Consider the following 22617-nt stretch of genomic DNA (forward strand, 5'->3'; position numbering starts at 1 on the left):
ATTTGAGTTGCATTAACAAATATCTTATGTTAATTATCTTCTTATTTTGCTCCTTGCATTACTTTGCATTTAACGTTTCTGTTCGTTTCTATTCTAATGATAGTTGGAACAAAACTATTTTTCAAGTGCAAACCAAAGAATTTTTCATTGATTTAAACTTAATTAATATTTATTTTTATAATTTAAGTTTGATTTAATATAAAAATTTAAAATAGTCGTGTAATACCCCCTACCCGTATTTATTGTCGGAATAGGGTACGAGGTATTACCGGAGTTTACGATTTTTTTTTATATTCAATATAGCCCCTTTATAAATATCTAACTTTCCCTGCAATATTAAATCGAGACCAATCCACATCAACCAAACCAATTCAACATATTTTCAAGATAAATTCATGCATATTTATAAGATAACGTCATCACATACCCAAAACCAGGTTTGTTAACCATACCAATGGCTAATTCTACATTCATTTCACAGAATCATTTACTTTATTCGCTTATATATGCCATTGATTTCCAAAATAAAGTTTCTTTATATACCGAAATCCTGAGGTTGATAGTGTGATGTGTCTCCGACCAAATCCGACCTCCGAGCTCTTAACACTACAAAACAGGGAAAAAGGAAACGGGGTAAGCACTTTGTACTTAGTAAGCTCATGTAACAAGAATTATACTTACCTAATATTTTCAATACAATACAATAAACATTCATATATCCATTCAATGCATTATTACCCTAATATGCACAAACTCAACATTCAAGTTAGTACAATAATTTCCATGTACCAATAATATATACCATGATTGATGAGCTCATCAATACCATGATTTCCATTTCCTTGTTATTTTTCCATATTTATCCCATTGAATTTATCGGAATTTCGATGGATTTTCAGAGATACACTTTTAGTGTACATTTCCGGGTCCGTCAATTATTATTCATGTGCTCACATTTCCATTTCAGAGAGCACATTTCCATTTCAGAGAGCACACTCCCGCGAACCTCAACCTTGCAATGGATTACCATCGAGCTAAATCCTCGCAGCGACAATTACTCTAATGAGGTTGGATCCGAATTACCAGTCCAGGCTAAATTCAGACCCTAATTCGGATTATCCGTCCGGGCTAAATCCATTTTCCACATATTCTTCGGGAGGGCTATATTAGGACACCCGTCCGGGCTAGATCCTTTTTACCGTTAATTCCTTTTCAGAGATCCATCGAATTTTCCTTTCATTCAACCAGGATTTCTTCCCCTTTTATCAAATATATCAATGTTTCATAAATTTCCATATAATGAACATTCAAATCATATTCATATCAAAAACATGCATTTCAAGAATTTAAGAATATAATTCAAGTTACACGAACTTACCTTGATACTTGTTTGTAAACAAAAAAAATCTACTAATCCCGAACTTTTTCCTTTCCTCGATCTAGCTTCGTATTTGAATCTTCTGGATCTAAATAAATAAATGTAATTATCAATTTAATACATTTCATGTTCATATGCAACATTCTCTATAATTCAACTATTATTATTTATAGTTTATTCAAAGCTGTCTATTTGAGTCATAGTCACTAAATTATTAATAACTCGAGCTACGGAACTCTAAATTAAGATACGTTTTCCCTGAAACTAGACTCATATATATTCTTACCATAAAATTTTCAGAATTTTTTGTTTAGCCAATAAGTACATTTTATTCTTTAAAGTCACCCCTGTTCTGCTGTCTGACAGTTCTGACCCTTCTTAACTAAAAATTAATTATCTCTTCATACAGTATTCAAATGAAGTTCTCGTTTGTTTCTCTTAAAATAGACTCATTTAGAATTCTATAAATATAAATTTAAGCCCATAATAATTTTTCTTCAATTTTTTATGATTTTTCAAAGTCAGAACAGGGGAACCCGAAGTCATTCTGACCTTGTCTCACAAAATTCATTATATCTCAAAATTTACAAATCCATTGCTTACATTATTTCTTCTATAAGAAACTAGACTCAATAATATTTAATTCCATATTTTTTTCATCTTCTAATTCCATTTATAAAATTTATGGTGATTTTTCAAAGTTAGTCTACTGCTGCTGTCCAAACTATTTTTGTGCAAGTTGTTTATTACCATTTTTCCCCTAAGCTTTTAATAAATGATAATTTCGTCCCTACTCAATTAGCCTCTCAATTGAGCTGATTTTTCTCAATTAAAACTTTATTCTATCACCTTAAACTAGTTTACAACCTTTAGGAATCAAAATTTCAGCAATAGACTTTAATTCCAAACATTTTCACAATTAGGTCCTAAAAATCAATTTCTATTGAAATTACCTAATAAAATCATCTCATAAACAAATTAAAGCTTTAATTTCATTCTATTTCATCATAAACTTACAGCACTCAACCATGATGACTTTCAATTTCATCCATGAAATCAAAAACTAATGAATTTAATAGTAGGACCTAGTTGTAAAAGTCTTAGAAACACAAAAATTACTAGAAAAAGGCAAGGATTAACTCACTTGGTGCAAAAATTATGGAATACCAGCTTAGGGAACCCCCCCATGGGGTTTTTAGCTGTTGGAATTGAAGAGAAATGAAGAGAAATCTAGATATTTCCTATTTAGTCCTAGTTTTATTTAGTTAATTTTACAATATTCCAATTTTGCCCTTAATTTATCAATTTTCCTGCTGATTTCATGCCCTTGCCGTCCAGCACAAATAAATTTTGGGTCTAATTTTCTTTTAAATCCTTTCTCATTAGACTCTTAAGCTACTTAATCATTCTAGCAAATTTTACACATATTACAATTTAGTCCTTTTCATTTAATTGACTACCCAAACATTAAAATTTCCTAACGAAATTTTAATACTACATTACTAACATTTCATAAATATTTATAAAATTATTTTCGACTTGGTTTTACGAGGTCCCGATACCTTGTTTTTACCCAATTTCTTCAATAATTTCTTTTTTTAACTAACCACTAAATCGGTAAAATTTTTCTATTAATATTTTCATACGATTTTCCTATCATATCAATTTTCATGCAAAAATATTGAAATAAATTTCTCTTTAAATCGGATTTGTGGTTACGAAACCACTGTTCCGATAACTTTGAATTTAGGCCATTACAAGTCGAGTTTATTTAATTAAGAATATTTATTTAATAAGAAATTATATTATTTTGGCTTAATATAACTTTTGTACTAAAATTTGGCAATTATTTTTTCTAATTTGGTACCTAAGTTGATTTATGATATAGCAAAAATAATTAATGTATGATCAATATGTGATAGATGACATGAAATTTCTTTTTATAATTTAATGTTCAATTACTTTTAGTTTTATCTATATATTTAATTTAACATAATAAATTTATTTTATTTTGAGTTATTAAGACTTGTTTTCTTTTTCAATATCTATGGGATAAGCAATAACTCAATGAAACAATATATGAATGTCGAAACCATTTTTAAATCGAGTTTGAAATAAAACGGGGTTCGACTTTGAAAAACGAAAACAGGAGTCGCCACCAATCTTTTTAGGTGTTATTGGATCACCTTTTAAAACATTTTGTTTAAAAATAATTAGTTTCGGTCTATGAAATCAGAAAACGGGTTCGGGAGCCGGTTACATACGAGGAAGGGTTAGCACCGTCGTAACGCCCAAAAACTGGTACCTAATTGATTATCAAAATGTCTTTAATGTCGGAAATTTAAAAAATTTAAGATGCAATCCTTTTTTAAATATTTTTGACTTTGAAAATTAAGCTTCACTTGTATCAAATGAATCAAAATATTACATCCAATAAGTTAGGACACAATATTTTTAAGACATTTGACACTAAGTTAGTCCTTTTGGAAATCCCTATCTCGAAACAACGAAACGTCATATCCAGTAAGTTAGGACACAACGCTTTGAAATTCCAAGACAGTTGCTTGCATTTTGAAAACCTTAAAAACTTAGAAGGGTGCTTGATTATTTGAACTCAACGAGGAAAGTTGCAACCCAGTAAGTTAGGGCACTACTTTTCTCGAAACTTCCAAACACCAAGCATTTCCTTTATTTTTTTTTTTTGAAACCTTTAGGGTCTTGTTTTTAAAATCGATGTATGAAGGAGCATATACGAGATAACATGTTATAATAATAGGTAAATAAAAGCACAATAGCATAAATCTCATACATTAACTAACATATATATAAGAAATAAAACATGGCAAATTTTAAATAAGTAAAATATACATAAAAAAACAATATATATATTTGAGAAGAATAGATAAAAACACATAAACATGTAATGTAGCACCCCAAACCCGGCCCAAAAGTTATGGTCGGATCCGGCATGCCACATTAAAAGCGTTAAAAAAATTTCCATTCTAAATCCGAAAATCGTACTTGATGTTCAAAAGATTAATTCATTAAGGGTTAAAGTGAATGGAAGTCATGCACGGTAGGAAACCGGAAAAGAGGTGGTGAGTCCATCGGATTGCTATACCAAGCTTCCTTCGGATCCAATCCTAGACATGCATACCGCCATTGCCACACCTTAACGTCATGGATATTTCTAGGAAACCGATTTGATTAAGTCATTTTAGGAAAAGTGATTAATTTTGGAAAATACTTTCATTGGAAGCTTTATTTGTTGTCGTGTTATTTTGAAATCAATTGTTGTTTTTGAAAACGCGCCCTAAAGCTATCCAATTTCAACAGTTAAAAAGCTATCCAATTTCAACAGTTAAAATAAGTAATACCTATCTTAGTAATACATATTAAAAACCATCAAAAATAAATAAGCGGCCTTATTACATTTAAAAGCCCAAAACCTCAAACATAATTAAAAGGATGTCCAGTTCACGGAAGAAAATCAAACTTTGAGCGGTGGCCACTCAATTCCCTCACGACTCCAAGCCCACTATGGTTGGGGATTTCCTGCGTGGATGAAAATAAAAGGGGTGAGTTTGGGGAAACTCAGTGTGTAAGGAAAACCCATTCAAAGCCCAAGTCAGCTCAAGCCTATTAGGCCTAAGCCCATTCAGTAACAAGTGGTACTGGGCGAGCCCTTTCAGATTACAATAAACCGGGCCTTAGCCCTTATTCAGATAATGACATGGCCCATAGGCCCATTTCAAAATACATGCAACATCAAGAAACATATGCAAGCCCATTTAGGGAGACTACTCAACCCACCAACCACTACACTCCACCGTACCAGCCCTACACTCCATGTGGGGAATAGCTCAACCCACCCAACACTCCACACTTGCAAACTTGCTTTGCTCGATTATCAATAAATTGAGGCAAAGCCTCCAAGACGTGGACAAGCCACTTTCAGTACTTCCTCCGTCAATATCCCGCACCCATGCATCGATAATAACAACATGGCATGTAGTAAATAAAACAGTCAAACATGCATTTAGGTCAATTTAACCCTGGGGTATTTCAATAATTTATCTCTTAGGGGTAAAGCGTAAATTTTCCACTTTTAAAGGTATTTCAGTAATTTATCTATTTTAGGGTTTTTCATGCATATTCCTACCTTTCACGTACTACGAATCACGTCATCGAGGGTTCTTACGAATTGGGCCGTTGGCCCATCATTCCAATTTTGGCCCATTAAGCCCAAAAATATCGAGGCACGAAATCATGCACTTTGCGGTCCAAATTTTACAGCTTACCAAAACATTAATCGATTTACCTCACGAGCATTCGCTTTTCGCAAATCTACAAAATACCGATTTTCGGCATTTCGACTTTTTGACTTTTGCCGATCCAGACTAAGAAAGAGGGTGTTAGTTACACACCTGTTTGCGATGATATGCTGACGAGATCCACACACGAACTGCCTACAATTTGATTACTAACACGTTAATCTAACTATTCAAATACAAACTACGTATTAACTCCTTACAATATTCAGCCAACCACACCTACAGATCATAGTAAGCTTATAAGAAATCAATAAGCAACTCATTAACAAATTTTTGTCAATGTTTACCACATAATCATAATTTCACTGCAAGCTGTCTTCCTGAGCAACAGTCACTAAATCATTTATAACTGGAGCTACGAAACTCCAAATCAAGTTCCGTTAATTTTACCTGAAAATAGACTCATATATCTTCTATCCATAAAATTTTTAGAATTTTTGGTTTATCCAATCAATACCAGATTTTTCTCAAAGTTTCCCATGTTTCACTGTTTGACTAATCTGACCACTCTTCATTACGAATCAAATTTCTCATTGTACAGAATTCAAAATATGTTCTTGTTTATTTCATTAGAAACTAGACTCAATAAGCTTTAATTACATAACTTATTCAGCTTCTAATTCTTCTCCCAAAATTTATGGTGATTTTCCAAAGTCACGTTACTGCTACTGTCCCAAGCAGATTTATTACCAAATCACTCTTTCACACATACCTTGCATGCATGTTATTTAAACATGTATATCACCAATCAATCATCACATATCTATGATTTTACTTAAGAATAATCTCCATTTCATCATTTAAAAGCACAACATGTTAGCTGATTTTTCCCTTTAACATCTAAGGCACATGCATGCTCATTTGTTTGGCTCAACTTCACCTATCTTCCATTTTTCATCAAAAGAACATGAAACAACAAACATTTCCTTCATTTTAATTCATGACTAAATGCTCACAACACAACTAAAAATCAAAATATACTTCAATAGTTAAGGTAGAATCAAGAAGAACTCATGAACCTCAAAATAAGAAGCAAGGTACCAAGAACTTACCTTCAATTTTCCTCCTCCTAATGACCGAGTACTCAAGAGCTTTCTCCTCTCCTTTCTCTTCTCTAACTTTCAGCTATGATGAACAAAGATGGACAAAACTTTGTTCTTTTCACCCCTTTTTCTTTTAATAAAACTTCATATTTCATCTATTTAATTCTTTAATACAAAAGGCATGAAATTCTTATCATGAAACATTTACCTAACCCATTATCATGAAACATTTACCTAACCCATTATCATGGAACATTTACCTAACCTATTATCAATTTGTATCAATTTGTACCATAAATTATGGATATCAAGTGTACATTTTGTCTACAACAACATGATGGCTGGCCACTTCATGTAAAATGGGAAGTTTGTCATGCAAATCCTCCTATTTTGCACTCCTACTTATTTGGCCACTTCAATTTAGCCTATAGCATTTTCAAACATTTTCACATAGGTCCTATTTCATAATTTCACCCCCTTTTTCTTATAGAACAAAAATTAACTAAAATTGCCGGGTTCTATCTTAAGCTTGGGCTTTCTAGAGGCCTACTAACATAATTAAACCTATGCCAACATTCACAGGATTCCCGAAATTTGGGGCGTTACAACTCTACCCTCCTTAAAGAAATTGCGTCCTCGAAATTCACCTAATCCAAACAGATGAGGGTATTGCTGTTGCATCGTCTCTTCTGGCTCCCAAACTCAGAAGTTTCCCCTTCCTTAACTTGTTGAAAACGAGCGACCAAAGACTCATCGTTCAACTGTTTTTCCTTAATCTGATCCACCAGTTGGCCTCACTTGTAACTCACCATAGCAGACTTCCATTATCATACTGAGACTCAAACGAGCAAACATTGCTCTCGGATCGAATCTGACTCTACGACTTAGAGCATCGGCTACCACATTAGCCTTGCTTGGGTGATACTCGATCGAACAGTCATAATCCTTAAGCAACTCAATTCATCTCCTTTGCCTAAGGTTCAGCTCCTTCTGAGTCAACAGATACTTAAGACTCTTATGGTCAGTGTATATAATACACCTTTCTCCGTACAAGTAATGTCTCCAAATCTTAAGTGCAAATATCACTGCTGCCAACTCTAAATCATGAGTCAAATAGTTTCCCTCATGAGGCTTAAGCTATCGTGATGCATATGCAACCACCTTACCCTCTTGCATTAACACGCAGCCCAAACCCACGTGTGATGCGTTCTTCGTACACAATAAAATCATTCCTGGACTCATTTGAATTAACACAAGTGCTTCAGTCAGAACTTTCTTCAACTTCTCAAAAGCTTCCTGTTGTTTCTTAGTCCATACAAACGGTACTCCTTTCCTTATGTGTTTTGTCAGAGGTGCTGCCATCACAGAAAAACCTTCCACAAACCTTCTGTAGTATCCTGTTAGTTCTAGGAAACTTTGTATTTCCGACACCGTCCTAGGTGGCTTCCATTCTAAAATTGCTTCAATCTTTCGAGGGTCCACCTTAATCCCTTCGGTAGAGACCATATGTCCTAAGAAGGTTACCCCCTTCAACCAAAATTCACACTTGCTGAACTTCGCAAATAGTTCATTCTCCCTTAATACTTACAGCATTATACGGAGATGCTCATCATGTTTCGTTTCAGTTTCAGAATATACCAGGATATCGTCAATAAAGACGACTACGAACTGATCCAAAAATGGTTGGAACACACGATTCATCAGATCCATAAACGCTGTAGGAGCATTCGTTAGTCCAAATGGCATAACCAGAAACTCATAATGACCATACTGAGTCCTGAATGTCATCTTTTGGATATTTGCCTCCTTGACCCTTAACTGATGATATCCAGATCGAAGGTCGATCTTGGAAAATACAGAAGCTCCTCTAAGCTGGTCGAATAGATCGTCAATCCTTGGCAATGAATACTTATTCTTAATCGTTTGTTTGTTCAACTGGTGATAATCAATGCACATCCGCATCGTACCATCCTTCTTTTTCACGAATAGCACTGGTGCTCCCCATGGAGACACGCTTGGCCTAATAAAGCCCCTATCCAACAACTCTTGAATTTGAGCCTTTAACTCCACTAACTCCTTCGGTGCCATCTTATAAGGTGAGATGGACACGGGCGCCGTTCCAGGCAACAAATCTATTCCAAACTCAACTTCTCGGTTCGAAGGCAATCCTGGAAGCTCCTCCAAAAAATATCTTGGAACTCCTTTACGGTCCTAACCTTATCCACTTTCAGTCCCTCCTCTTCCGACTGACTTACAAATGCCAAATAGGCCTCACAACCTTTCCGAATCCACTTCTCGGCTCTTAATGCCGACACCACATTGGACAAATAATCCCTTCGCTCACCTATCACCATAACCTCCTCATCCTTTGTGGTCCTTAACACCATTCGTTTAACAGCACAATCCAGAGTCGCTTTATGCTTAACAAGCCAGTTCATTCCCAAAATGAGATCAAACTCTCCGAACGGTAACTCTATCAGATCTCTAGGGAAAATCTTACCTTGAGTTTCTAAGGGTACATCCCTATACAGTTTGTCTACCCTAACCGAGTGATTCAAATGACTTAGTACAGATACCCCACTCACAATCTCCTCAGAGCAGTCCAAGTTGTCCATAATCCGTTCTGTGGCCTCCAACCAATTTTCTGCCACATTCGGGGCTATACCAGACACGCCCCTAAAGATCTCTGTTCCGTTAGTCCCGAAGTCATTCAGAAATAGATCCCTGAATTTTGTTGCCCGAACTTGTCCCAGCAACCCTTTCTAGAACACGAAGCATTGCTTGTGACAGGGCATCATCCTCGGCACCGCGGTCATGAGACTCTACCTCTGTTGCCAGTGGTACCGGTGCATCCACCGCTGGCATATGTCTCGAAGACGAAGATACCACTCGAGCCCTTCCTCGGCCACGTCCACGGCCTCTTCTACGAGTAGCTCTTGTACTCATATCGTATTATCTTGATTACGAATTTTTATGCATCAATTAATATTCTAGTGTTTATTATAGATGTTTTATGAATCAGACAGTAATTCAGAGTTTGTTTTCGCATAATCGAAGTCTAGCTACAGTTTCAGTCTCTTATCATATTTTCCTATGATTTCAGTATCATCCTATCCAGGGTTTCAGTACAGACAGATAAGACAGAAAAATATTCAGAAGAGTTCAGAGTAATACTTACGAGCTTGGTAGGAGATTCGGAATGCCACCTTCTAAAGATCTAAATTTTGAAACTGCGTTTTTCACAATCTTTATAAAATTTTTGTTTTCAAGATCTAAATTTTGTAAACCCATTCCACAGCCGAAATTTGTTGTAATCGGCTCGATACCACTAAATGTAGCACCCCAAACCCGGCCCAGAAGTTATGGTCGGATCCGGCATGCCACATCAAAAACGTTAAAAAAAAATTTCCATTCTAAATCCAGAAAATCGTACTTGATGTTCAAAAGATTAATTCATTAAGGGTTAAAGTGAATGGAAGCTGTGCACCAGGTAGGAAACCGGAAAAGAGGTGGTGAGTCCATCAGACTGCTTAAGTACCAAGCTTCCTTCGGATCCAATCTTAGACATGCATACCGCCATTGCCACACCTTAACGTCATGGATATTTCTAGGAAACCGATTTGATTAAGTCATTTTTAGGAAAAGTGATTAATTTTGGAAAATACTTTCATTGCGGAAGCTTTATTTGTTGTCGTGTTATTTTGAAATCAATTGTTGTTTTTGAAAACGCGCCCTAAAGCTATCCAATTTCAACAGTTAAAATAAGTAATACCTATTTTAGTAATACATATTAAAAACCATCAAAAATAAATAAGCGACCTTATTACATTTAAAAGCCCAAAACCTCAAACATAATTAAAAGGATGTCCAGTTCACGAGAAGAAAATCAAACTTTCGAGCGGGTGGCCACTCCGAATTCCCTCACGACTCAAGCCCACTATGGTTGGGGATTTCTGCGTGGATGAAAATAAAAGGGGTGAGTTTGGGGAAACTCGATGTGTAAGGAAAACCCATTCAAAGCCCAAGTCACTCAAGCCTATTAGGCCTAAGCCCATTCAGAACACATGGTCTTGGGCCGAGCCCTTTTCAGACACAATAAACGGGCCTTAGCCCTTATTCAGATAATGACATGGCCCATAGGCCCATTTCAAAATACATGCAACATCAAGAAACATATGCAAGCCCATTTAGGGAGACTACTCAACCCACCAACCACTACACTCCACCGTACCAGCCCTACACTCCATGTGGGGAATAGCTCAACCCACCCAAATTTAACACTCCACGATTCTTGCCTTGCTGCTCGATTAACGATAAATTGAGGCAAAGCCTCCGATCGTGGACAAGCCACTTTCGAGACTTCCTCCGTCAATATCCTGACCCATGCATCGAGATAATAACAACATGGCATGCAGTAAATAAAAACAGTCAAACATGCATTTAGGTCAATTTAACCCTAGGGGTATTTCAGTAATTTATCTCTTAGGGGGTAAAACTGTAAATTTTCCACTTTTAAAGGTATTTCAGTAATTTATCTATTTTAGGGTTTTTCATGCATATTCCTACCTTTCACGTACTACTGAATTACGTCATCGAGAGTTCTTACGAATTGGGCAGTTGGCCCATCATTCCAATTTTGGCCCATTAAGCCCAAAAATATCGAGGGCACAGAAATCATGCACTTTGCAGTCCAAATTTTACAGCTTACCAAAAACATTAATCGATTTACCTCACGAGCATTCGCACACTCGCAAATCTACAAAATACCGATTTTCGGCATTTCGACTTTTCGACTTTTGCCGATCCGGACTAAGAAAGAAGGTGTTAGTTACACACATTTGCGATGATATCTTGTGAGATCCACACACGAACTGCCTACAATTTGATTACTAACACGTTAATCTAACTATTCAAATACAAACTACGTATTAACTCCTTACAATATTCGGCCAACCACACCTACAGATCATAGTAAGCTTATAAGAAATCAATAAGCAACTCATTAACAAATTTTTGTCAATGTTTACCACATAATCATAATTTCACTGCAAGCTGTCTTCCTGAGCAACAGTCACTAAATCATTTATAACTGGAGCTACGAAACTCCAAATCAAGTTCTGTTAATTTTCCCTGAAAATAGACTCATATATCTTCTATCCATAAAATTTTCAGAATTTTTGGTTTATCCAATCAATACCAGATTTTTCTCAAAGTTTCCCATGTTTCACTGTTTGACTAATCTGACCACTCTTCATTACGAATCAAATTTCTCATTGTACAGAATTCAAAATATGTTCTTGTTTATTTCATTAGAAACTAGACTCAATAAGCTTTAATTACATAACTTATTCAGCTTCTAATTCTTCTCCCACAATTTATGGTGATTTTCCAAAGTCACGTTACTGCTGCTGTCCCAAGCAGATTTATTACCAAATCACTCTTTCACACATACCTTGCATGCATGTTATTTAAACATGTATATCACCAATCACTCATCACATATCTATGATTTTACTTAAGAATAATCTCCATTTCATCATTTAAAAGCACAACATGTTAGCTGATTTTTCCCTTTAACATCTAAGGCACATGCATGCTCATTTGTTTGGCTCAACTTCACCTATCTTCCATTTTTCATCAAAAGAACATGAAACAACAACCATTTCCTTCATTTTAATTCATGACTAAATGCTCACAACACAACTAAAAATCAAAATATACTTCAATAGTTAAGGTAGAATCAAGAAGAACTCATGAACCTCAAAATAAGAAGCAAGGTACCAAGAACTTACCTTCAATTTTCCTCCTCCTAATGACCGAGTACTCAAGAGCTTTCTCCTCTCCTTTCTCTTCTCTAACTTTCAGCTATGATGAACAAAGATGGACAAAACTTTGTTCTTTTCACCCCTTTTTCTTTTAATAAAACTTCATATTTCATCCATTTAATTCTTTAATACAAAAGACATGAAATTCTTATCATGAAACATTTACCTAACCCATTATCATAAAACATTTACCTAACCCATTATCATAGAACATTTACCTAACCTATTATCAATTTGTATCAATTTGTACCATAAATTATGGATATCAAGTGTACATTTTGTCTACAACAACATGATGGCTGGCCACTTCATGTAAAATGGGAGGTTTGTCATGCAAATCCTCCTATTTTGCACTCATATTTATTTGGCCACTTCAATTTAGCCTATAGCATTTTCAAACATTTTCACATAGGTCCTATTTCATAATTTCACCCCCTTTTTCTTATGGAACAAAAATTAACTAAAATTGCCGGGTTCTATCTTAAGCTTGGGCTTTCTAGAGGCCCACTAACATAATTAAACCTATGCCAACATTCACAGGATTCCCGAAAATTGGGGCGTTACATGTAATTTAACCCATATTTAAGCATATTAAAAAAATGATGCATGATATACAATTTGACACATATATATAAAATAATAATAATATGCCCAACACTCAACATTTAATTATGAGACCAACATTTAATATATTGACATAATATATAAAAAAAAGGGTTGTGTATATATATTAAAATATAAATAAAGTGAGTAATTTTAAAATGTGTAAATTAAAATCAAATTTTTGGCAATGTAATGCTAATATAGTACACATAATAACTTTAGTTTTAGGATTATAATAAAATAATAAAATATAAATACTATGATATTGTACTATGTATAAGATAATAAACATATTTAATAATACATGAAAACATAGTAATTAATAATGAATTTTGAAATAGTATAATAATATATAAAATAGTAATTTTATAGTTTTGGATAAAAATATACATAGGTTTTAAAAATATAAAGGAAATAATTAATAAAATATTTAATATCAATTTAATATGAAAATAATAATGTGAATAATAATATACATGAAAAAATATATATTAGATAATAATAATATGAAATAATATATTGTTAAAATATAAAATAATATAAATATATATAAATATTATGTGATAAAAATATAATATAATAAATAATGAGTAATGATATATGTTAAAATATATATTAATATGATGAAAATATGAAGTAATATAATATAATAAAATATAAGTAAATAATAATATAAAATATAATACATAAAATCATATATATACAATTTAAAATAAATAAGTTATAAATAATTTTAAAAGGGATAAAGGGACTAAAATTAAATGAAAATAAAAATCAGTGGCTAATTTAATAAAAAAACGAGATCGGACCTAATTGAAAGGGCCACTAAAACCCTAGGGATTCATCGGGAAATTTTCCCTTGTCCCTAAACGGCATCGTGTCGTTATAGGCCTTAGAGCGGTTTCCGTTGGGACTAAATTGAAACAAAATTAAAACATTAGAGCTAAATCAAAAATAAATAAAATGAAATTATAAATATTAAAATTGCGAGAGGACTATTTGAGCAATTAACCCATTTACAAAAACACGCGAATCCTCCCCGGGTAATCGGGTCAACATGCGGATCCTAATGCTTCGAAACGACATCGTTTTTAAGCTTATCGAATTAAGCTAAAACGGTGTCGTTTTACCGATGTTATAAAAGTAAAACAAAAGCTTAAAATTTTCATTTTTCAAACACTCATAAAAAAAAAATAGAAAGAGAAATCTAAAACTCTCTTAGAGCTCCGGCCTAGGGCCATCCTGGCTCGTCCCAGAGCACCACCGCCTTCAACCTCACGCGCCTCACGCACCACCGTCTGACCCACCGTGTTCGGCGGTTAGGGTTTTTAAAGCCCTACTCTTTTTGTAGCGAATCAAAAGGTAACCCTTTTTACTGTTTTTAAAATGTATTTTTGCTATATGCTGTATCAAAAGATAATAAATATCGAAAAACAAAAAAAAATAAAATATCACCTCTGTTCTTCAGTTTACTCCTTGATTGCTTTTTTTATATATTTTTTATTTATTAAAAAAAACCGTAGTCTTTACAGATTAGAAAAAGGGTTTTTATAGCCTTTTCTGCAAATATTTACATTTTGGGGAAAGAAATCGAAGATTTCTTTCTATGTTCGTTTCGCTTTTGCTCTGTTTCTTTCCATATTTGTTCCTTGTCTGTCGCGATTTCTTTCCCTTGTTTGCAGGTGAGCGCGAGGATCTCGGTGGTGAGACAAGGCTGAGGTGTAGCGTGCTGATGAAGGCGATGATCTCGGCGTTATTCGCTCGCCGATGGTGGCGCGATACCTAGTAACTGAGGTCAAGGAGAAAGTCGTGGCGTTGATGGAGCCTTGACGTGAGGCTAATAGACGCTCCCCGAAAGTTCTAGAGTTTCGTGAAACGAAAGGGCGCTAATTGGGCATGACGTTTGAGGCGCCTGAAGCTTCCAGAATCCTTTGTGGCGCGAGGAGAAAGAGAGCTAGGGTTTCTAACTCTATCTGAAAGTCACTTGGGCCCCTGCTATTTGGGCCTTCGGGTTTATTGGTATTAGGTGGGTCTGTTGTGATGGGTTTGGTTTAAGTTTGGGCTACGGGTGTATTTGGGTGTAACCGGGTACACGGGTAGTGCTTCTGTATTGAACCAAAAACACTTGGGCTTTGTAATTAGACTTTTAAATGGACATTTTAAATAAATAAATACTTATTTATTTAATTTTTTATTCTATTTTCAGCCCGGTCAAATTTGGGCTACTACAATGAATATGAATTTCCTCGCATACTAGCAATATTTTTGTGGAATTAAGGATTTTGTGAAGAATATGACATGCTTTAAGTGTGTGGTCCCTGTTAAATCATTCCTACCATTAGCAATTAAAGTAATTTCAACTCAATAAAAAGTAAAACTTGAGCATATTGTTTAGCATAATTTCATGTCAAATAAATATAATAATTCTTGCCGTTAAATTTCATGTCATTTGCCACATGTTGGCCAGACATTGATTATTTATGTCTCCTCATAAAGAACTAACACTGGTAGTGTTTTGGGGTAATTTGTATAATATTTTATAAGTTCTGATACCAAATTGGACAAAAAAAGCTTAGGTATCGAATTGAAAAAAAAAAGTTTAGATACCAAATTAGGAGGGCATAATGTCAAATTTAGCCCTCAATATTTACACCTTTTGTTGATTTGGCTCTTATTCTTTTTTGAACTATATTTGGCTCTCCACCTATTTAAAAAAAGTCTAATTTGACCATCAATTTATTAAAAAGAGTCTAATTATTATTTTAATAAAAATACTGACTAAAACGTTAAAATTTTAAACATTGCAACCCACATGGTAATTCACGTGTACTTTGCAATTTTTTGGAACTTTATGAACTTTTTATATTCTTTTTATTTTTTATTTTTGTATATTTTTATAAATTTTAAATTATTTATTAACAAGGCGTATAAGCCAAATAGTGTGATATCAATATGACATATACATGGACTGCTATACAAATAACCGTGACAACATCATTAAAAAAATATTGTTTTGATCAACATTTTTGTTAAAAAAAAGAATAAATGCCAAATTAACAAACGATAGAAATGTTGATAGCTAAATTTGATATTATGCCAATAAGAAAAAGTGTCAAGTTTAGGTACTAAATGTTATATTAAGCCTATTAATATTTTATTCTCGATTTCATGCTATCAAACAAAAGTTTGAGTTCCAATTGGGCATAAATCTCATGATAAAAAAGAGCTTCACTATTCTTCAGAGGGGTGAGCATTCAATCGAATTGAGTGAAAAAATTTCGAGATAATCTAGTTGACGAGTCTTATTTTATCATCCTAACTCGATTTGAAACTTTTTCAAATCGAGTTGAGTTAAATAAAATTCGAGTTAAGTTGAATCGAATCGAGTGAAATTGTTCGAGTTGAATTAAAAAATTAAATATGTCAAATTAAAATCTTGTTACAGTATATCTAATACTATGTTAAAGCACATAAATTTGAAACCATATATATTTGAAAACTTTTTCAAAGCAAAATAAAAAATACTTTAGTATGATAAGCTTGAATCATTAATTAACTTATTTAGGTTCTCAAAATTATTATTCTAGAAATTTTAAAATTTTTAAACTTTCTTTATATATTTTTAATTTTTTTGAAATTTTTATAATTTTTAAAATTTAAAATATGAAATTTTTATAAATATTTTGAATTTTGAAATTTATTATGATTTTTTTGTATCTTTTGTTGAGAGAGACCAATTTGTTCATTTTCAAACTTGACATGGGCCAAAAGGGTATTTACACCAATACGTTATTCGAATTATTCGAGTTATTCAAATTATAAAATTCAACTTGATTAGAACTCGAATTATTTATTTGAGTTGACTTGAATAGTTCAAATAACTCGATTTGATTAACTCAAAATTTATTTTTTTTTCGATTTTTTCGAATCGAATCGAATTTTACTCACCCCTAATTCTCCAACCCCAATAGAAATTTAAAGAAGGCCCTCAAAAATATTAAACAACACCATTGCTTTCTACATTTATTGTTAAAAAATCATATGAAAGGCTTAAGGGTGTAAAAAGCTCTCAAACTTTTTCAAAAAAAGTAATTAAGTCCCTGCTTCTTTTCCCACTCAATTAGGTACTTGAATTGTCAAAATGCATAAAAAATGCCTTTTGATCGTTAAAGTTAATTGACCCTAATTTTTTCAATTAAAGTCATCCCGTGTCACAACTAGAATGTGACATGTGACAAAAAAAATTATAAAAAAATAAAACTTATAAAAATTATTAAATTTTAATATTAAAATATTAAAATATTATTAAAAATTAAAAATATATATATAATGCATAAAAAAGTCCCTTTAACCGTTGACTGTTAAAAGTTAACAATCACATTTTTTTCAGTTAAAGCCATCACATGTTGCAACATAACGTGACATATGGTGAAAAATGATAAAAATAAAAATAAATAAAAGTTATATAAAAATTATAAAATGTTTCTTTTAGTACGATAATTTTTGTGAATTTTATTTCTTTATATTTTTATAATTTTCTTACGACTTTGTAATTTTTCTCTTTATTTTTATATATATATTTTAAAATTTTTAAGATTTTTATAAAAGTTACAATTTTTTATTATTTTTATGATTTTTCTATTTTTCTATTTTAATAGAATAATAATTATTTTTTTATCGTTTTTTGCCATGTGTCGCCCCGTGGTTGTGACACATGGTGGTTTTAATTGAAAAAATTAGGGACAATTAACTTTATGGTCAACTGTTAAAATTAATGGTTAAAGGGTCTTGTTAATGAACTTTGACAGTTCAAATACCCAATTGATTGCAAAAAAAAAAAAAAAAAGAAAAATAAGGGCTTAATTGTTTTCTTAAAAGTTTGAGGGCTTTTTGATACATTTTAAAAGTTCAAGTATCCAATTGTAAGAGTAAGCAAAACTCTATTCGACTTGAAAAAATTGAAAAAAATCAAGTTTTAAGTTAAACAAATCGAGTTAATCAAGTCAACTCGAATTTTTTTTGAATTTCGAATTCAAATAAATTGAATATCAAACTATAATATTTTATATTTTTAACCCAAACCCTCACACCTTTTTACTTTCTCCCAATACTTTTACTCCCTCCCACTTTCCTCCCAAAACTTTTACTCCTCCTCCCTTCCCACTCTCATCTACCCCAAACCCATTCCCCCCCTCCCCCCAAAATTTTTTTTTTAAAAAATATTTTCCCCACATTTACTTTCCTCCAAAATTTTACTCCCCAACTCTCAAAACTTTTATTTTCCCCTAAACTTTTATTTTTCATCCGTTACCCTAAATAAAAAATCATTCAAAAAATTCTCTAAACTTAAATAGTAATAATTTTATTTATATCTACTATTTATATTATTAAATTAAATCTCACATTTTGTACTATTTATATTATTGAATTGTTTAATCGTATTAAATCTTTATAATTTTTGTTAAAATTGAATTATTGATGATGCCATAAAACATTGGTGTTAAAATTTTTATGTTGGTATCAATTTCATATTTTATCTTTAAGATAACTTTTATTAAAAAATCACATTTTTTATATTTAACATATTTTTAATTTCAAAATACATAGTAACAAAAATCGAAGATAATTAAAGCAATTAAGTAAGCAAAGAAGCTAACACGTATATAAAATATTAATAAATAAATTATAAGCAATTAAGTAAGCAAATTAAATTACGGTGGGTGATAGTAGTTACAAGGACCTAAAGTCATTTTTTTTAAATTTAACTCGAACAAATATATTCAATTCAATTCGATTTGAATTCTATCTCACTCGACTCAATTGAAGAAAATTTCAAATTGAGTTAGGATGAAAAAATAGAATTTGTCAACTCGGTTAATTTAAAAATTTTTCATTCAATTCGATTCGAATGAACGCTCACCTCTACCCAATTGAGTGAAAAAAATGACTTAAATTTTTTTAAAGTTTAAAGGCTTTTTATATCCTTAAACCTATATGAAAATTATTTTATTTATTTACATAACCATAAAAAACTTTCAAAATTAAACTATAATGACATTTTTAAACAGTAATGTTAACTCTCTTAGAAAGTTAACATTTGTTTAAATTTTTTATAGTATATGAATTTAATTTAATGATAAAAGGATTAATTTGATCTTATTATAGATATATGTACTTGTGAGGAAAATTCACCCTTTTCTGTTACGTAACTACTCTTATGCACAGTACAACATGCTATATATCCTTCCAAAGTTTAGAAGAAGGTTATTCTGCTCTTGTTACTCTAATTCTTGAAGATACGGTTTGTGGTGGGAGAATCGTAGAAGAAAACAATGGAATCAACTTCGAAGAAGGTAACTTTGAGCAGCTCCGACGGGCGGACTTTCGAGGTGGAGGAAGCGGTTGCATTCCAGTCTCAGACGATCAAACACTTGTACGAAACAGGTTGCACCGGCGACTTCATCCCTATCCCTAACGTCACCGGCGACATTTTATCCATGGTTATCCGGTACTGCGAGAAGCACGTAGATTCGGATACCGCCGCTGGCAAGGAAAGCTTCTACAGTAACAAACTCAAGCGCTGGGATGCTCTTTTTGTCAAGGTTGACCAAAGCACCCTCTTCGACCTCATCTTGGTTAGTTCCTTTTTCCAATTTAAGATTCTGCGTCTGCCATCTTCTTGTTCTCGAATCTTGGTTGTATTCTAATATCATGAGAATGGGGTTTGGTTGCAGGCGGCCGACTTTATGAATATAAATAGCTTGATGGACTTGACATGCAAAACTGTTGCCAACATGATGAAGGGGAAGACAACTGAGGAGATTCGTGGTACCTTCAACATCAAGAACGATTACACCCTCGAGGCAGAAGAGATGGTTAGGAGGGAGAACCAATGGGCATTCGAATGATTCATATCCACATCCATTCAAATCAAAATTCACTGTTTGATATGTATAGCTTAGGAAGGAATATCGACATTATCAGAGGGTTGATTGGGCTACGACGGAAGTTTGGAAAACTTGGAACACTGCCCCTTTTTCTTGATATTTTTGCTTTACAACCTGTTTCTTGAGGATTTGATATGAATGCCCCTTTTCCATGCCTTTCTTTGTTCTTCTTCCATATTCTTTACTTAAAATTTTTAATTGAAGTGTTGTAAAGAGTTGCCCAATGACACGATGAACAAATGCGTTGTCAATTGTTGAGATTCATGAAAACTACTCATGTTGACTAAAAAATAATCTTTTATTGATATTAAACCAGATATCAAACTTGGTATATATACACAAGCTGCCAAGACTAGTTACAACAACCTTAACTACCAAAACTATTACTACTAACTACTAACTGTTTTAAACTGATAACTGCCACAACTGTTTTATTCCTTAACATGCCTCCATCTCCTTAATCTCTATTGTTTGCTCACATTTTGCAACTATCTTAAGACACAATTGAAACTTTGTAAAAAGAGGAGCTGGCAAAGGCTTAGTAAAGATGTTTGCTACCTGCTCTTGCGCTGGAACATGTCCAACAGTTAATGTTCCTGCAGCAACTTTCTCCCTAACGAAAAATAGATCCAACTCGACATGCTTAAACTTTGAATGTAATATTGGAGTAGCTGAGACAGCAACAGCTCCAGAATTATCGCACCAGACAGTAGCCTTCCTGTTCAGAGAAACATGTAATTCAGATAAAAGTGATTCAAGCCAAACTATCTTAGTGATTGTATGAGCAAGCCCTCTATATTCTGCTTCTGCAATTGATCTGGAAACAATTTGCTACTTCTTAGACCCTCAGGCAATAGGATTGCCTCCAAGAAATACACAGAATCCTGTTGTAAATTGTCTGTCATCCACATCAGACCCCCAATTTGCATCCGAATAGCCAACAAGATCCAAGGTGACAGTTGTAGTGAAATGAAGACCATAATCAACAGTGTTCTGGAGATAGTGCAGGATGCGTTTCACAGCTTTGAAATGTTGATCAAAAGGTTTGTCCATAAACTGACAAACTCTATTTACAGCAAAAGTAATGTCCGGTCTTGTAATGACTACATACTGCAGAGCCCCCATAATACTCCTATACTCAGACTCATTCTCAATTGCACTGCCAACATATTGAAATAAATTAGTTGAAGAAGCCATGGGTGTAGGAGAACCTTTTGCTTGATCCATGCGAGCCCTGCGTAGAAGCTCAAGGATATATTTGCGTTGGCTCAAAAACAAGCTATTAGTGGTAGGAAGAACTTCAATACCAAGGAAGTAGTTGAGAGAGCCCAAATCCTTCAGAGAGAACTTAGTATCCAAGGTGGCGACAAAGGCATCAATACTACCTTGATGATTTCCAATGACAATGAATGTCATCTACGTAGACAAGTACATACAGGAGCACACCCTCGGTCTTTCGAACAAAAAGAGAGCCATCAGATTTAGTTAAAACAAACCAAGAAGCAAGTAAAAAATCCCTTAGCTTTGAGAACCAAGCTCGAGGAGCCTGCTTAAGGCCATACAAAGCTTTCTTTAGGCGACATACCAAGGTTTGATCACCAATCTTCTGCTCAAAACCTGGAGGCTGCACATATAAATCTCTTCTGATAAATCCTCGTTGAAGAAGGCATTGTTAATGTCAACTTGCCTTAGTGACCAACCAAACTTCACAGCCAAGGATAAGACTACAAGAATTGTAGTAGGTTTTACAACAGGGCTGAAAGTTTCTTGATAATCAATACCAGCTTCCTGCAGGTACCCCTTGACAACCAGTCTACCTTTGTAGCGAGCAATGATGCCATCCGAGTGTCTTTTAACTTTGAATATCCATTTGCAGCCTACAACCCTCTTGTTGACAGGTAAGGGAACTAAATCCCAAGTTTTATTTTTCAGCAACGCATCATACTCCTACTGAGCTTCCAGTTTCCAGTCTTTGTGGGTAAAAGCCTGCTCAATCGTGACAGGTTCAGGAACTCCTAGCTTAGCTAAAAACAATTTAGGTTTGAAGATCCCATTCTTGGATCTTGTTTGCATAGGATGAGTGTTAACAATAGAAGCTGCAAGTGTTCAACGAGCAAGGGATTGCTAGAAGCCAACCGAGAGGTGAATAAGGCAGTTGACGAAACACCAGTAGGAGATCATCTATATTGACACCAGGCGATCTAGAATGCAGAGAAGTAGGTTGTATAGGAACAAAATATGGAAGAGCAGGAGAAAAAGAAACTACTCTACTGGCATCTCACATTGCTGCCAATTCTGGTTGAGGGGAAGAAACATTCATAGGTGAGACACCAACACCAGACCGCGGTAAGGAAGAAAAGACAACAGGAACTCGAGCCTGTTGATGTTGAAACTAAGAGTGAGCCCGAGAACCACTACTTGAGCTAGAAGAAGTAGCAAAAGGAAAGGAGTCTTCATCGAACACCACATGTATTGAGACAAAAACCT

General features: G+C 33.6%; 1 protein-coding gene across 1 annotated transcript; it reads left to right on the plus strand.

Moving 5' to 3' along the window:
* The first annotated feature begins 19515 nt into the window (after nucleotides 1-19515).
* LOC108478959 (SKP1-like protein 1B) lies at nucleotides 19516-20091 on the plus strand. Its single transcript, XM_017781410.1, has 2 exons — nucleotides 19516-19818; nucleotides 19918-20091. The coding sequence occupies exons 1-2, from the start codon at nucleotides 19516-19518 to the stop codon at nucleotides 20089-20091; spliced, it is 477 nt and encodes a 158-aa protein (XP_017636899.1).
* Nucleotides 20092-22617: the final 2526 nt, after the last annotated feature.

Source organism: Gossypium arboreum, chromosome 12, assembly GCF_025698485.1.
Source record: "Gossypium arboreum isolate Shixiya-1 chromosome 12, ASM2569848v2, whole genome shotgun sequence".
NCBI lineage: Eukaryota > Viridiplantae > Streptophyta > Magnoliopsida > Malvales > Malvaceae > Gossypium > Gossypium arboreum.

Bases quoted from the DNA above. Each gene is read 5' to 3' on its own strand.
- LOC108478959 (XM_017781410.1), top strand. From the start codon at position 19,516: ATGGAATCAACTTCGAAGAAGGTAACTTTGAGCAGCTCCGACGGGCGG. The intron at 19,819-19,917 runs GTTAGTTCCTTT...GTTTGGTTGCAG, and splicing joins CCCTCTTCGACCTCATCTTG to GCGGCCGACTTTATGAATAT.